The following is a 16,068-nucleotide window of genomic DNA, read 5'->3' on the forward strand; positions in this document are numbered from 1 at the left end:
ACAAAATTATTAAATAAGATGAATAGTTAAGTGTTTATCAAGAAGTCAATAGAGTCTTATATTTAAAAACAGAGATACTACTTGCATGCATGATATGCTCTAATTATTGACTACTACACTGATTATGAATAATATGAACTATATATACATCATTCGACTTCTTCCAACGTACACTCCATCTTTACATATATGGAAGCTCCTAATTACTGCATATATCATTAAAAACCAAATAATGAATGAAACAATCTCTACAGATCATCTAGTATATATTTACATGCATACATGTCGACATCTACATACAACTAAACAGAGAAGCAGCCGGTGTCAGATCGCCGCATGCAGCAGATGGCGATCGAGTAGTATAATTAAGCTATCTAGCCGCTGCCGTGGCATGGTGCGCCGTTGCCGCCGGTCTCGCCTTGTTTGCACCCATTGCCTACCGGCGTGGTTGGGGTGCTGGTCTTCAGTATCTGCATGACGAACATCTCGCCGCCACCGCCGCCGCCACTGCCGGCGGCGGCGACGACGTCGCCCTTCAACGGCCTCGCCGCGAGGAGCACGCCGCAGCACTGCAGCAACACGGCCGCCACCATCACCGCCCTCACCATCGTCTTCGCCGACGCTGACGCCATTAATTATATGATTTCTTGATGAATTCTTAATTAAGCTAGCTAGCTAGGTGCTCGGCAATGGTGTAAAGCTCAGTGAGACGACGAGTGAATTGAATATAGCAGACAGAAAGTGCGTTTGCTGTACGTCGAATGGGTAGCTAGCTTGATTAAAGAAAAGAGTAATAGCTTGTTTAATTTGTTGGAGGAAATCAGACAACATGGGCTTCCTTTTATAGTAGTACAGTTCATATATGTTCGTGACTTGACCACACGTTGAACTGCATGTACTAGTAAAAATCTTAACAGATGAACGGGTCTAATCGTACGCGTTTACCAGTAGTACTACTAATTAATTAACAACATAACATGCCACTGTACGCGGTTTTCAGCGCAGTCCATGTCCAAGGTTTAACACGAATAGCTAGTTAGGTGCAAGAAGACGTGCAGCAGCAGTTGTAGTGCTGCTACGCGTGAGTATTACTATGGAAGCTAAGGGGATGTTTGGTTGATGTTTAATCTTGCCATAACTTAGTTTAGGCTAGTTGTGGCATGGCGGCACAAATGTAGCTTAGAAATAGTTGGCTATAAGTGTGGCATGCTTAGCTCTAAATTTGAGAGCATGACATGTGGGTCCCAAAGTTAAGAAAGTGTGGCATAACATAATTGTGGCAGCGAACCAAACACATGCCTAAAAAACTATGGTATGACTAAAGTATGGCGTGGCAAAGTGTGGCAACAAACCAAACAGCCCCTAAGTTAATCAGTCATGTATATACAGTTACACTCCTACAAAGACCTAGTAGCCCCTCCGTCCCAAAATTAATGTAGTTTTACACTATTTATATTCAACGTTTGACTGTTCGTTTTATCTGAAAAAAAGTTTATGATTAGTACTTTTATTGTTATTAGGTGATAAAATATAAATATTACTTTATGTGTGACTAAATTTTTTAAATAAGACAGATAGTCAACCGTTGGACATGAATCTCCACGGTTGTACTTATTTTGAGATAGAGGTAGTGTGTGTATGATACTCCTTCCGTTTCAAGTTATAAGATATTTTGACTTTGGTCAAAGTCAAATTCTTTCAAGTTTAACTGAGTTTCTAGACAAATATAGTAATATTTATAATACTAAATTAGTTTCATCGAATCAATAATTGAATATATTTCATAATAAATTTGTCTTGAGTTAAAAATGTTACTACTACTTTTCTCTACAAACTTGATCAGAGTTAAAGCAGTTTAATTTTGATCAAAGTTAAAACATACGGAGTACTAGTCATGTGCCTATGTAGGACCGTACGGACGTTCTGATTAATCCGTGTGTAACTCGACCTTGACCCCGATCGATCGAGCGTCCATGCCCTTGAATTGACACATTCGTTTGGACCGACCGACCGGTGAATCTTCCTCGATCGTATCGGCCGGGTTCGACCAGTTAATTAATTAGTTCCCTCTAAAACAAGCAACTTAACTCGATCGATCAGTAGCTACTACTAGTAAGCTCGTACATACACACGCACACGCACGTACTATACGCCTCGCCGAAAGACCGGACCGTTACTTACACACATACGAGTATACGACGAGTTGTGTAGACGTTTTCATGATACGATTGCGTGGGTTTCAAAAGAAAAGAATGATATACGAGTTGTGTACATACGCACGGCTCGGTATCGCCCATCGATCGATCGAACGCGATTTGGTCGGCTCTGTTCAGCTAGGTACTACCTTCGTACACATAAAAAAATCGTTTAGGACAATGTTTAAGTCAAATCTTAGAAATATAAATCATGAATAACTCTCAAGTTGTTAAGTTTGAAAATATAAAAATTATACGAATAGGTTTGTCTTGAAAAATATTTTCATAAAAGTATACATATATCACTTTTCAATAAATATTTTTTTAAAAAAAGAAGTTAAATTTATGTTTTGAAGACCGTGTCGTTATTATAAATGACTTTTATGGAGGGAGTACTAATTCAGCGGTTTAATTAAGTTGATGCCTGCCGCTAGCTAGTCGCGGCGCGTGGACGACTGGTTGAATTCATGTGTAAGTGCTGCAGTTTTCGCCGAATTCTGCGTGCGCGCGCGCGCGCGCGCGTGGTGCAGGGATCAGACTGATGCTGCGCATGCGTTAGAGCAGGCCGTGGCACAAGGCTCTGCGTCTGCTCGGCCAGGCCGGTCGTCCAGTGCGGATAGGGAACTGGGCTGAGAATTTGGGGCCGCGGCTGGGGGATTTTTTTAAGGAAAAATTGAAACCATCTCATTATAATTTAAATTACCCTTTTTTTTTAAGGACAAGGAGATGGGGGCATGAGGGGCAGATCCAGCACGAAGGCGACAGGGTTTCGAGCCTTCACTATTAGGTGAAAACGTCCCCACGAAGACCTCACTAAAATTTTTTACCATATGTAAATGGGAGGGGGAACGGTAACTCTATCTAGTTTGCTCAGACTCTACTGCTATTTCTTTCTAGATCCACCACTGAACACATGACTGGTTTCTTTTCATAGGTACCTGCCTAAAATCTAGACTTTTTAAATATGTGTATACCCAGCTCTTTAATTGATTTAGGTAGTCAAACTAGTTGATCAATCCAATACGGTTATGAAACATCTCCAAAATAATAAAGAATGTGTTAGCTTTCTCCCCCTCATCCTTTTCTCCTCGCTTTCTCCCTCTGCTAGGGGACGACGTTCCCGCACAGTGTCGCTTTGCAAGGGAGACAGTGACAGTAGGAGACAACAGCGACAACAGATCCGGATGTGCAAGGCGGACTGATGCACGCGACAATGGATCCGTGAGGGCAAGGCGAATGGCGGGTCCCCTCCTATTGGCCTCATCGTCCTCGACAACCGTGTGCACGAGGCAGGCTCGACTGACAAGCCATCGAGCCTTCCTCCCTCACTCCTCTCTCGCCGTCGAGCCGCCCTAGCAATGGCGCCCTCCCTCCCTTGGATGTAGAGAGGGCGGGTATAGAGAGAAGGGAAATGAGCATCTATGACATGGGGCCCATGATTAGCCAATTTGGCCAATGAGGGGAGAACTTTAGCAGGTGGATTATCTTGGTCATCTGGATGGAGAGGTGTTAGAGGAGGATTTTTTTTTTCTAAAATTATTAAAATTTGGTTTACAAAATCAATTGAAAAGACTGTTAAAAACGCTCGAACTCGTATATTAGCCACGTTCAACTGCATGCATTGGAAACTAAAAAAAATTAAGGAACAAGTCTATTTTCTATTCCATTCGTAAGCAGGCACTACTAGTAAATAATTTGTTTTTTTCCCCCGGTCCAGCCGTGTAAGTACACGGTCCATGTCCTTGAACGATTTATTAGGTTATTTAGCCCACTCCGAAAGTTAATGGGCTGGCTGTGAACCTCCGCAAGGCAAGTCACGTCTCACGTGTAAGCTGGACTGTTGGATATGGTTAAAACATTTCGGCTTACCAACGATGGTAAACATTTAGGTGGTGTTTGGTTGAGGTCAGGAAATACAAACTTAAATGGGATCAGCTACAGCGGTAAGGGAAGAAAATGTATCACTTTACAGGTTTTGTTTGGTTGGCCGCTGTAACGTCTCATGTTTGCATTACATTGTTTGGATGGAACATGGTAACGGGTAACGGTTGCTTCCGAAGCAGGGAGCGCTTAGAACGTGACGCAGCTCAAAGCTAAGGCACATTACAAGCTACATAGCAGCAGTGTTCTCAAACACGTGTAGCACATCAAAGCTATGTAAAAATATTCACAATTTTATAACATGCAACTGTTTGATACTATCACATATTGGGAAGTGTATACAGTCTTGAAAATGTGAACATCAGTTTAATAATCTCAAGTAGAAATTATGGATAGTGGTCATATAATAATGAACAAGCTCCAAATATTGTGACTGAGCTAATACATCGGTTATTCTTCATTGCTTCATCTGTGGTAATAATGAAATAATTCAGAAATTAGTGACTGAACAGTTATATGCAATAATTTTAAAAAAAAAGTCTAAAAATACCTTAAAGGAGTCTAGCACAAACAGTCTTCAAAAGTGATCCAACAACAATCTAAAAAGGCAGTGATTAAGATATGCAATAGTAGCTCTCATATAGGGCAAACTCCTAAATTTTGTGACATGCTTCCTGGCCCAAAATAAAGAAAAGAAGGGAAATGTGTATTTTTTAATACCTGATAGCACTCTAGCTAGGGCATGTACAGGAATAATTCAAGAAAAGGTCATGTGGCTTTAGAATTCAAGTGATATAATTGGACAATATGCATCCAGAAACTACTGAAAGTGAATAATCGGGCAGGTCCTCGCTTCATTCTAAAAAGGGCATTGACTCCAAAGTTAAGAAGCACACATGCATGTAAATATGTTCTCATGCTCAAACAAAGATGCAAGGAATCCAATTTATAATGTTACTTCTACATTAAAAGAAATAAAAGATGCCACTGTGAGTTTAAAGGAGAGCACGAAACCCAAAAATATGTGTTCCACTTACGCAATTGGTAACAAGTGGAATAGTTTCTATGGTTTCCAATCATACACTTTTCATGAAATATAAGTTAGCTCACCTGCAAATTTACCCTCCATTTGCTTCTGCAAAGTGAATTTTAAAAGAAAATGGAAAGCAGGGCCATCTGAAGTCAACTTCCTGGACAAGAGAAAATTAAATGCTAATCAGAAAGTAGAGCAAATATTTGTTGAACAATGTCAACAGCAGCTGCAAAAAAAATATTTGCTAACAAAGTTTTTGGAATATAACAAGTAAAGAAATAAATTGCCCATGGGACAGTTATGCACATACCAGATATATAGGCAGTTAACCAACAAGTAAATAGCTGCACCGCGAGACTAATTTTCGCAGCAGTCATGAGATAAGCAATAATTGGCACTTGAATCCTTGTGGAAGGATCACGATGAGAGCAGTAGAACTCCAATAGTTCAATCTCGATCCAACGATCTCAAGCTAGGGTGGTGTTTGGTTCGGAATACTCAAGAGTAAATATCGGATCCATTTTGACATGAAAATATTTGAAAGCAGCTAGTTTCTTGAATTTGTATCTAATATCAGCCTAGCATCATCCTGGAAGATCTCTGAACAAGATCTTGTAGATGTAGCTTCCGAATACTCAAGAGTAAATATAAGACCCATGCTGGGAGTGAGAACTTCAGAAGTTCAATGAACTAAACAACAAGAGGATACATTGTGATCTGTCTAAATAAAGTACTGAGGAAATATATGGATGAACAATTGACATGAGTGAAACTACTAGATTAGTAGACTCAGATTCAGCGAGTAGATTGGTTTGGAACAGTCCATGCTGCGAAACATAAGTAAATTGATTATATATATGCAAGATGACAATTCTGTCGAAAAGGCAATGCACGACAAACCTTTTTTTTTCCAATCGGACACTCTGCAAAATAATATATCACCTGGCAGTAATGAAATTCAAAATTCTCAAAATCTAGAGAGCAAAATGAGTTGGTCCGACAAAACTTCGGAACTTGCCTAGACTCGAAAACAAATATGAAAGAACCATCAACTACTATTCCAGATTTTTCCTGCAATCGGGAAAAACAGATTCTACAAAACTCATGTAAACTTATAAAGCAAACAGAACTGAGGCAGGAATACATGCAACCAATCAAGAATACAAATGATTCAATAGTATAAACTACTTCATGATTTGTTAATGAAAAGAAAAAGATCATCAATCATCAGCATCACAAGTATATCATCATAAAGAGTGGTGGTATCAGTGAGGGGAGGGTTCTCACCGGCGACGGCGGAAACGACAGAAGAACCTCCTTGGTGGCTGGTGCCTTCTTCGTGTGCCTCAAGAACTCTGCCATGCCTTCTTGATGCTCAACAGCCTCGTCCTTCTTGCAGATCCAGTCGTCAGGGATGTGGAACTCGAGGGAGATGGAGGAGGGACTGAAGGTAGCAGAGCAGTGGGTTGTCGGCCTTGTCGAGGCGGGCAATCTCCGGGCGGTCATGGAGCGTGCGAGGGGAGGGGCAGCGGCGTCGGGGTAGGGGGCAGCGGTGTCGACGACGCACGCCGGGCAGGGGGAGCGGCGCCGGCGACGGTGCGCTGCAAGGTAGCGGTGCTCAAGGCTAGGTCACGTTCACTCCGCTCCGCCTCCGTATCGGTAACGCGTAACGCCCGATCTGGAGCATAATCAACTTTGTATTGGGCTGGTATTCGTTTGCGGGCTAACCGATTACGGTCCATCTAAAACAAACAGATGTAAGAGAATCAATTCACGCTGGTATCTGATACGGGCCGAAAACAGCCCAACCAAACAGCTCCTTAAATCAATGAGCCGTAAGCCCTTGCTACATAGGAGTACTCCGTAACATGGTGATTAACAAATTGTATTTGAAAAATGCATTCTTATTCTCTCTAGAGTGATAGTCTCAGTGTTTTTTTTTTATTTCAAGACAATATATACCAATACATACTCACTCCGTCCCATAAAAAACTAACATCTATTCAGATTTGTGATAATAGAATGTGTCACATCCATTACTAGTATCGTTAATTACATGCACTACTGATTAATACTAAGCAGAAAGACAGAAATTTTATTCTATTAACTGAAAAAAAATCTACGTACAGAAAACAATTAAAAACCGGCCGGAATCAGCTTGATCGATCGAGGTCGTCGTGTTCGCGACAAAGAAAATTAATTAAAACTAAGTAACAAGCTAAGCTAGCTAGCTACCGGCGGCCGGGAGTACTGCCGATGCATGGTGGGCTGGGGCTGCTGGGAGGGGTCGGGCCTTCCTTGCACGTATTGCCCGTAGGCGTCGTTGTGGCGCCACCGCCGGTGGTCTTCAGGATCTCCGGCGTGACGACGAACATCTCCTCCCCGCCGCCGCCGCCGGCTGCGGCCAACGGCCTCGCCGCGAGGAGCACGCCGCAGCACTCCATCAGCACGGCCGCCACCACCAACGCCCTCACCAACTTCGCCGACGCCGACGATGCCATGTTTGTGAGATCTCTGATCTTGAACTTTAGCTAGCTAGCTATATTAAGCTGTAAGATCGATCAAGCTGATTGTTATGAAACTATTAGGAATACAAGGAATATAGAGATCCACAATTAATCTCAGGCCTATACAATGTAATCAGCTAGAGTATTCCTAATAGAGTACTAGTGCCGATCGATCGATGAGTAAGTGATGATCTGAATGTAGCAGCCAATTAATTAAGTACGTGGACGTACTGTCTTAATTGAACGACATGGGACAGGATGGGTTTCCTTTTATAGATAACTCGATCGTACAGGTATACGTACGTTGGCCACACGTTCAACTGCATATGGAGTATGCAGAAAAACAAACAAAGGACCGGGTCTATTGTCTATTCGTAAGTATTTACTATGACTAATAGCTAATTAGTACGCGGTTTTCAGCGCGGTCCATGCATATCCGGAGGTTGAATAATTAGTTAGGTGCGGACGTGCAGTAGTAGTGTGCATTGTACAGATGGATGTATATATGAAAGCCGCATATATACATGTGCTATGTAGAAATTAAACCTCGTATATATGTTCATACTCATATGTGTCAACAATAATAATGACCAAGCTTTACTGACTGCGTGCGTATGACTATCTGATTAGTCCATGTATGTGCAACTCGATCTTGACTCCGACAGTCGACCGTGCAGCTAGCTAGCCTTGAAATCTTGAATTGACACATTCGTTTCGATCGATCGGCCGATGAATTCCTCGATTCGCAAACGGCTGGGACTTGACCAATTTACTGGTAGTTCCCTCTGAAACTGGCAAGGCACACTTGTGCAATAATATGTTTAGCTCACCGCTGAAAACCTCGATCTTTCCATTTTCAGCGTAAGGGGCCCTCGATGTTTTCTTATTCTTTTTTGAGCTCCAGTTTTGTACAGTAACATTTTTTTTTCTTAAGGCTGTGTGTTTTTAACACTTTCCCAAGTTTCATTCACTCATTTTCTACTCGTACGCTTCCTAAATTGTTAAACGGTGTGTCTTTTCTAAAAAAAAAATATAAAAAAGTTATTTTGAAAAATCATATTAATTCATTTTAATTTTTAAGACTAATACTTAATTAATCATGTGCCGCTCCGTTTCACGTATTAGGAGGAAAGATTCACAACCTTAGCTAACGAACACAGACTAAATGTAGTAGATTCTCATATACCCGCACGTGCACGCTCATGCATCTCCTATAAACATCTTCTAAAGACTAGTCAACATATCTTGAGATGTCTCACTGTTAACGAGCACGTCGTCGGGGACCTGAATTCGGGTGGATATGTATCACACAAAGAACCTAACTATGATTAGCCTACGCACTGTTGTATAACAAACGTATATAGGCCAGTACAAACAAAATGGTGTGAAAGATGTTTGGTGTATAGATTGCATATTATCAGGAAGTAGATTTTTTATAAAAAAAAATGAGAACATAGACACGCGCGTTTTTGTTTTTATATATATGACACAAACAATGGATAAAGGCATACAGCAACACAGAAACCGCAATACGATTTTTAAATTTTAGTCAAATGGAACTTATGTCATTTATTTTAGAGAAAATTCAAGAAATGACATTGACAAACACTCAAATCCAAAAAATACCATCGACGAATACAAGTTACATGAAATGTTATCGTACAAGTGATTTTGTCCCAGAAACACCATCGCCGTTAGGGTTACGTTAGCAACCTTCCGTTAAGTTCTATAGGATGCATGAACGGTGTATTTAACGGCTGTCCCAGAAACGCCATCGCCATTAGAGTTACGTTAGCAACCTTCCGTTAAGTTCTATAGGATGCATGAACGGTGTATTTAACGGCGTAGGATGAACGGATCATAACGGTGATGACATTTTTAGAAAAAAATTGTTTGTATGATGGTATTTTAGAAAACTTGCATTCGCCAATGGTGTTTCTTGAATTTAGGTACTTGTAATGATATTTCTTGGATTTTTCTCTTTATTTTACCTGCAGCGGCACTGCGACAGGGATAAACCATATTTTTGGGACCATATTGCACAGGCCAGAACAGCCTAGTAGCTAATTAATTAAACAATTTTCACTTGCTTACAACATTACAACTTACAATGCCCCATGCATTACGACATGCACTGATTATAGACTACTTCTAGCTAACTTTGATCAGCTATACATTCATCTTCCGGCACTCCAATTTTGCACGGAATTAATATTAGAAGCTCGATCATCCTAACTGCAGATCATGAAAACGACCAAACCAAAATAATAACGAATAAATCGAAGTACAATCTCCAGACACACACGCATGCCAACATCTACGCAATTAAGTAAAACCGGTCTCGATCGGAACCCAGCTTGATCAAGGACGACCGTGTTCGCGAGAAAGGAGATTGATTAATACTACTCCCTCCGTTTCAAAATGTTTGACACCATTGACTTTTTAGTACGTGTTTAACCATTCGTCTTATTTAAAAAAATTAAGTAATTATTTACCCTTTTCATATCATTTGATTCATTGTTAAATATATTTTCATGTACACATGTAGTTTTAGATATTTCAGAAATTTTTTTTGATAAGATGAACGGTCAAACATGTGCTAAAAAGTCAACGGTGTCAAACATTTTGAAACGGAGGGAGTATTATATAAGCAGTAATTAGTTAATTAATTAAGCTACCGGCGGCTGCCGAAGCATGGTGCGCCGGGAGGGCTGGGGGCTTGCTTGCACCCGTTCCCCGGCGGTATTGGGACAGCTTGTAGGATCTGCATGACCGGCATCTTCCCGCCGCCGCCGCCGGCGGTCTGCATTGGCCGCCACCCGCCGCCTCCGGCGACGTCCCCTTCCAACGGCCTCGCCGCGAGGAGCACGCCGCAGCACTGCATCAGCACGGCCGCCGCCACCAACGCCATGACCAACTTCGCCGACGCCATGTATGTGAGAGATCTCTAGCTCTTCAACTTTAGCTAGCTAGCTAACTAATTTAAGCTCGATCGATGAGTACGTACGTGAGCTGAATGCAGCAGACAATTAATTAAGTACGTGGAATGATCTTAATTAAAGGAAGGATATTGGTTTGTGTTGGGGGTGATGGGACATGAAGGGCTTCCTTTTATACTAACTCGTTGTATATACTCACGTTGGCCAACACGTACGTTCAACTGCGTATGTATGGAGTAGAAATCAGAAAAGCAAATTATTAAGGACCGGGTCTATTGTCTATTCGTTAGTGTTTACTACGACTAACTAATTCGTGGGGTTTTTTTCCCGGTTCAGCGTTAAGTACGTACTCCTACGTACTAGTACTACGCGGTTTTCAGCTCGGTCGATCCATGCATCCTAATTAAGGTTGAATGATTATAATTAATTAGTTAGGTGCAGTAGCAGTGTAAGTACAGACATTGCCAGTCATGCGGCCTATATATCACTATATGAGCTTACTGACTGCGTCCATCGTGTGTATGAAACTCTGATTAGTCCATGTAGCAACTCGATCTTGACTCCGACCGTGCGGCCTTGAAATCTTGAATTGACATACATACCTATACGTTCGTTCGTTCGTTTCGATCAAATCGACCACATGAATTCATTCCTCGATCGTAACGGCTGCGACTACTTCGACAGTTCGACCAATTTACTAGTACTCTGAAACCGTTATCGTGTATACTTGTGCAATAACAATGAGTCGTATCTGTTCTCACACGAGCGCATGACGTGACGCTGGTGTTTGCGAATTTGGTCGGTCTCGTTCTGCCCATCGATTTGGTCGCGTGGACTGGTCGATTTGATCGAATTCTGCGTGTGACTCCGGCGTTGCTGGGCAAAGCCCAGGAGGTAATTGGGCTTGTGTGCTGATGCCTTTCGGTGGCTGGGCCGCGTGTCCCGGAGGCTTCCCCGTTGTTGTGGGGAAAAAGTACACCGAAGGACTCTCAACTTGTCATCGGATAAAAAACATCCTCGAACCACAAAACCAGATATGCGAGGTCCCTTAACTATACAAAATCGGTCACCCGAAGTCATTTGACGGTTTTGACTCCGGTTTTGGTCTACGTGGCAGCTGACTCAGCGTGGGACCCACGTGGGCCCCACATGTCAGTTTGTCCACATCATCTCTCTCCTTCCCATTTCTCTCCCTTCCTCCTCTCTATCCAGTCTGGGCAGCTAGCTGGTGGGCGCGAGGCAGGAGAGGATGAGGTCGGCGGCGGCGACGCGGGAGAAGGGGAGGCGGAGGAGGAGGTTGGTGTGGATGCCGTAGGTGAGCGCCGGCAGGTAGAGGGCGAAGAGGCGTGCGACATCAGCGGTCGTTGCGTCCGAGGCCGTCTTCGCGTCGCGGACGTCTCCACCGTGGATGGCGCCATGCCGCACCGGGCTCCTCCGCGACTCATGTAGAGGAGCACATCGCGGTCGGGCGCCGCCATGGACTCCTTTGTCTCCTCACCCAAAGGGTCTGCAGCGGCGAGCACGGCGTCCATGACGCGGCGTGCACCGTCGAAGTCCCCCCAGTCGACGAGGCAGCGAGGAGGGAGTTGGTCGGCCGACGCGCTGTCGCCGCCGCCCCAGCCGCCGTTGTCCTTCTTGCCCTTGCTTATCCGCGAGGTACGTCCCCAACGAGCCGCTTGACGGCGTGGGGGCTTGACGGCTGCGAGCGGTGTCGTCCTGGCCTCCGGTCGCATTCGGCCACATCCAGCCGCCACGCCATGAGCTCGGCCGTGCCAGCGCGAACCTCCATGCCAGCTACCATGGAAAGCGGCGGCATCGGGGAGAGAAACAAGCCAAAAATAAAAGAGAAAAAAAGGGGAACGGGGAGAGACAGCATCGATGGCGCCACCTATCCCCCGCCGGCCACCGCAGAGCAACGCCGCCGCAAGGCCACGCCCCGCATCGTCGCAGGGAGAGAAGAGAGAAGGAACGAAGAGAAGAAGGAAAAGAGATGGGTGATGACGTAGACAGATTGACATGTAGGGCCCACGTGGGTCCCACGCCGAGTCAGCTGCCACGTCAGTCAAAACCGTCGAGGGACCTAGTTTGCACTGGTTTTGTAAGTTGGAGGATGCGTTGTATCCGTTTTCGTGGTTCAAGGATGATTTTGTATCTCGATGACAAGTTGAGGGACCTTCGGTGTACTTTTTCCTTGTTGTGGAAGGCCATGATGGCCCATGGGCCTTCTTTGATGCTTCCCCACCACCAAATCGTCTGATTTGCACCGTGGAGTCAGATCAGATGCCATCCATTCTCTCACAAAAAGGAGGATTTGAACCTGTCATTGAGACCTTGAGTTTGAGTGCGATTCCTCCCTTCTTTCGGCCACTGCTTTTAGCAAGAGCACAGTTTTACTTTTGACGACTTGTAGCAAAATACTTCCAAATCCTAACCACAAACTTCAAAAAGTTCCCAACATATTCCAAATCTCGTGGAATAAAATAATAATAAACCCTCCTTTTTCTTCTCTAATCGAATCTATTCCGAGAAATAATGATAAAATTATATTATTATGCAAACCCATCTCGAATTCGCGATCCATCCATTCTCTCTCGCTCGCTCTCCCATGGCGCTCCAAACCCTAAACCCGCGGCACGTGCTGCCGCTGCCGCTGCCGCGGCGGCGCGCGCCGCGGCCCCGCGTGCTCCACCGCCCGCCGCCTCCGCGACGGAGGCTCGAGGGGGCGGCGCGGCCGCGGGCCGTGGCGGTGGCTGTCAACGAGGCGAGGAGGCGGTGGCCGCCGGCGGAGGGGGGAGGGGAGGAGGGGAAGGAGACGGACCTCGCCACGCTCGGGAACCTCTGCGTCGACGTCGTGCTCAGCGTGCCCCAGCTCCCGCCGGCTCCGCGCGAGGAGCGGGAGGCTTACATGGAGCGCCTCGCCGCGTCGCCGCCTGACCAGGTAAGGGGCCGAGAGCTTTCGCCTGTTGGGATTGGAAATCTAGGGGCTCGGTTATTCATCAGGTGAATTCAGCATTAGATGCCACAAAGCCGGATTTATTTTGGGAGATTTATAGCTCTAGTCACTTTGGTTTGGTTCAAAATGCTTGTGTTGTGATAGGAAGGATTCAAGCGATCGTATCGTAATTGTATCTACTGATAAATTTGGGGATTGGAAGGAATGTGGAGGCTTTCGATGAGTAACGGAAGGTTTTAGATGTACACATCTCATGAATGTTTGCATTTGTTCTGTTTGTGTTGAAAATGAGAATGTTTTTATGACAATTTAGTTATTTAGTATTACTTATTCTGCTGCACTTTATCTGCTTGGGAAGATGGAGAACCCAGAAAAGAAACCCAGTTATAAATTGAACAACATTATGATCAATCAATCAGTGGTTATTAGCTATTCTGAACATTTTATCTTTCGTCACTTGGCAGAAATTTTGGGAGGCTGGTGGAAACTGCAACTTGGCCTTTGCTGCAGCTAGGCTTGGGCTTCGCTGTTCCACACTGGGGCATGTAGGAGAGGAAATTTATGGGAAGTTTCTTCTTGATGTGCTTGAGGAGGAGGGCATTAGTGTTGTTGGGATGCTTGATAACTCTGATTCTAGTGCATGCCAAAATGCCTATGAGACCCTTCTTTGCTGGGTTCTTGTAGACCCATTTCAGAGACATGGATTTTGCAGGTTAGAACTTCATGTTCTCATGCATGCCTTACTGCTCTTATTATTTTCATCATGAATATTGTCAACTTCAGCTTCAAATTCTCATGAGCTAATATTCTTGTTGTGCTTTGCATTGCAATTTTCATCTACGCCAGCCGAGCAGACTTTAGTGATGAGCCAGCTTTCAGTTGGATACGTAAACTCCCAGCTGAAACCAAGACAGCTATTCATCACTCCAAAATATTGTTCTGTAATGGCTATGCTTTTGATGAACTTTTCCCTGATGTGATCTCGTCCGCTATTGATTGTGCAATTGATGCGGGAACAGCAGTATTTTTTGATCCTGGTCCTCGAGGAAAATCTCTCTTACATGGTACCCTTGATGAACAGAGGGCACTTGAGCATTCTCTGAGGCTCAGTGATGTTCTGCTTTTAACATCAGACGAGGTTAGATGCCTTACAGTTTTATTTTTGCTTTGTGAGCTTCAATTGTAATTAGTAAAAGCCAAGCGAACCATAAATGGCATGTTTTTTTATAATGATATTTGAGCTGGCTGATCTTGACTTCACATCTGCAGCTTTGCCTTTTCTCCAAACTTAACAATTCAACCATAAACCATTTATGCCAAAATAAGATTAAAGGGTACAGCCTAACACTAATCTGCTTTTGTAAAAAAATCCTGTTTGCTGAATCTGGCCTGTTTAGAGAACAGCGAACCCAATGTGGTGTATTTAGTGTTGTATTCTTGCTTCATTTCACTCATAAATCTGTTTATTGGTTTGACAGGCTGAGTCCCTGACGAACATCAGAAACCCAATCCAGGCAGGGCAAGAGTTGCTGAAGAGGGGGATTCGCACAAAGTGGGTTGTCATAAAAATGGGCTCAAAGGGATCAATCATGGTTACGAAGAGTGCTGTCTCCAGTGCACCTTCATTTAAGGTATGTTTATTCTGCTGATAAAGGATCTTTGTGTAATTCCTGCATTTGTCAATATTCACTGTGCTGTACTTTCATTAGATTGACGTTGTGGACACCGTTGGATGTGGAGATAGCTTTACTGCTGCTATAGCTTTTGGGTTCCTCCACAACTTGCCAGCAGTTAGCACACTGACACTAGCAAATGCAGTGGGTGCTGCAACTGCCACTGGCTGTGGGGCAGGTCGGAATGTTGCTCACCTGGATAAAGTATTACAACTCTTGAGAGAATCCAATATCAACGAGGACGATACGCCGTGGAGCGAGTTGATTGAAGCAAGTTCATTCTGTTCTGAAGTTTCAGTGCTGTCTAAGACAGCAGTTAATAGTTTCAGTGACCGCCTTGTGCATGTTCCTACTTGCAATGTGGTTTCCAACCTCCTTTCTATGCTTGAGGCAGTGTCAGAGCGAAGCACAGTTCAGGCTTAATCCCATCTTGAATGGTATATGGGGGCCCTTTTTTGCCATTAAATCATTCATATAGATTCTTCTTTTGCCAGACCGTCACACTGATTTCATGTGACGAGTGATAGTTGGAGGCTGGCCACCAGGGAGAGCTATTTGTTGGAAAGATGTTTTGGAAGCTATTAGTAAATGTGCAGTAGTGGTCTCGCCTAGAAACATCGTATTTTACCCTAACTTTTGCACTATTTGTTGGAACATGGTGTCCCTTTAACTAACCAAGTTATCTTCGACTGATCATCTGTTTGCGCCAATGATATTTTGCCCCTTTCTGGAGCCATCTGTTCTGGTTCTTGAACCAAACTTGTTTTTGTTCTGAAGTATCAACGAGTTTATTATGATAACGGAAAATTTTGCCGATGTTGACTGTAGCCAAGACAACACTTTGCAAGGTTTACTTTCGTGTGTAGTTTTGAACCCTTGCTCGTTAC

General features: G+C 43.9%; 2 protein-coding genes across 2 annotated transcripts; one reads left to right on the forward strand and one right to left on the reverse strand.

Annotated features, from left to right (window-relative positions):
• Positions 1 to 6,047: 6,047 nt before the first annotated feature.
• On the reverse strand, positions 6,048 to 6,615 carry LOC127768803 (uncharacterized). The gene is made up of 3 exons (XM_052294452.1): positions 6,397 to 6,615; positions 6,128 to 6,180; positions 6,048 to 6,051 (listed from the first exon to the last, which is right to left on the reverse strand). The coding sequence occupies exons 1-3, from the start codon at positions 6,613 to 6,615 to the stop codon at positions 6,048 to 6,050; spliced, it is 276 nt and encodes a 91-aa protein (XP_052150412.1).
• Positions 6,616 to 12,986: 6,371 nt separating this feature from the next.
• On the forward strand, positions 12,987 to 15,877 carry LOC127767871 (probable fructokinase-4). Its single transcript, XM_052293345.1, has 5 exons — positions 12,987 to 13,493; positions 13,973 to 14,220; positions 14,355 to 14,646; positions 14,987 to 15,139; positions 15,218 to 15,877. The coding sequence occupies exons 1-5, from the start codon at positions 13,107 to 13,109 to the stop codon at positions 15,602 to 15,604; spliced, it is 1,467 nt and encodes a 488-aa protein (XP_052149305.1). The 5' UTR covers positions 12,987 to 13,106; the 3' UTR covers positions 15,605 to 15,877.
• The last annotated feature ends 191 nt before the right edge of the window (positions 15,878 to 16,068 follow it).

The sequence above is a fragment of the Oryza glaberrima genome, chromosome 3 (assembly GCF_000147395.1).
Source record: "Oryza glaberrima chromosome 3, OglaRS2, whole genome shotgun sequence".
In the NCBI taxonomy this organism is placed as follows: Eukaryota; Viridiplantae; Streptophyta; class Magnoliopsida; order Poales; family Poaceae; genus Oryza; species Oryza glaberrima.

Coding starts and splice junctions, on each gene's coding strand:
- LOC127768803 (XM_052294452.1), bottom strand. CDS start 6,615: ATGACCGCCCGGAGATTGCCCGCCTCGACAAGGCCGACAACCCACTGC. Junction 6,181..6,396: donor TGTCGTTTCCGCCGTCGCCG/GTGAGAACCCTC, acceptor TCCCGATTGCAG/GAAAAATCTGGAATAGTAGT.
- LOC127767871 (XM_052293345.1), top strand. CDS start 13,107: ATGCAAACCCATCTCGAATTCGCGATCCATCCATTCTCTCTCGCTCGC. Junction 14,221..14,354: donor CAGAGACATGGATTTTGCAG/GTTAGAACTTCA, acceptor CATCTACGCCAG/CCGAGCAGACTTTAGTGATG. Junction 14,647..14,986: donor TGCTTTTAACATCAGACGAG/GTTAGATGCCTT, acceptor TTGGTTTGACAG/GCTGAGTCCCTGACGAACAT.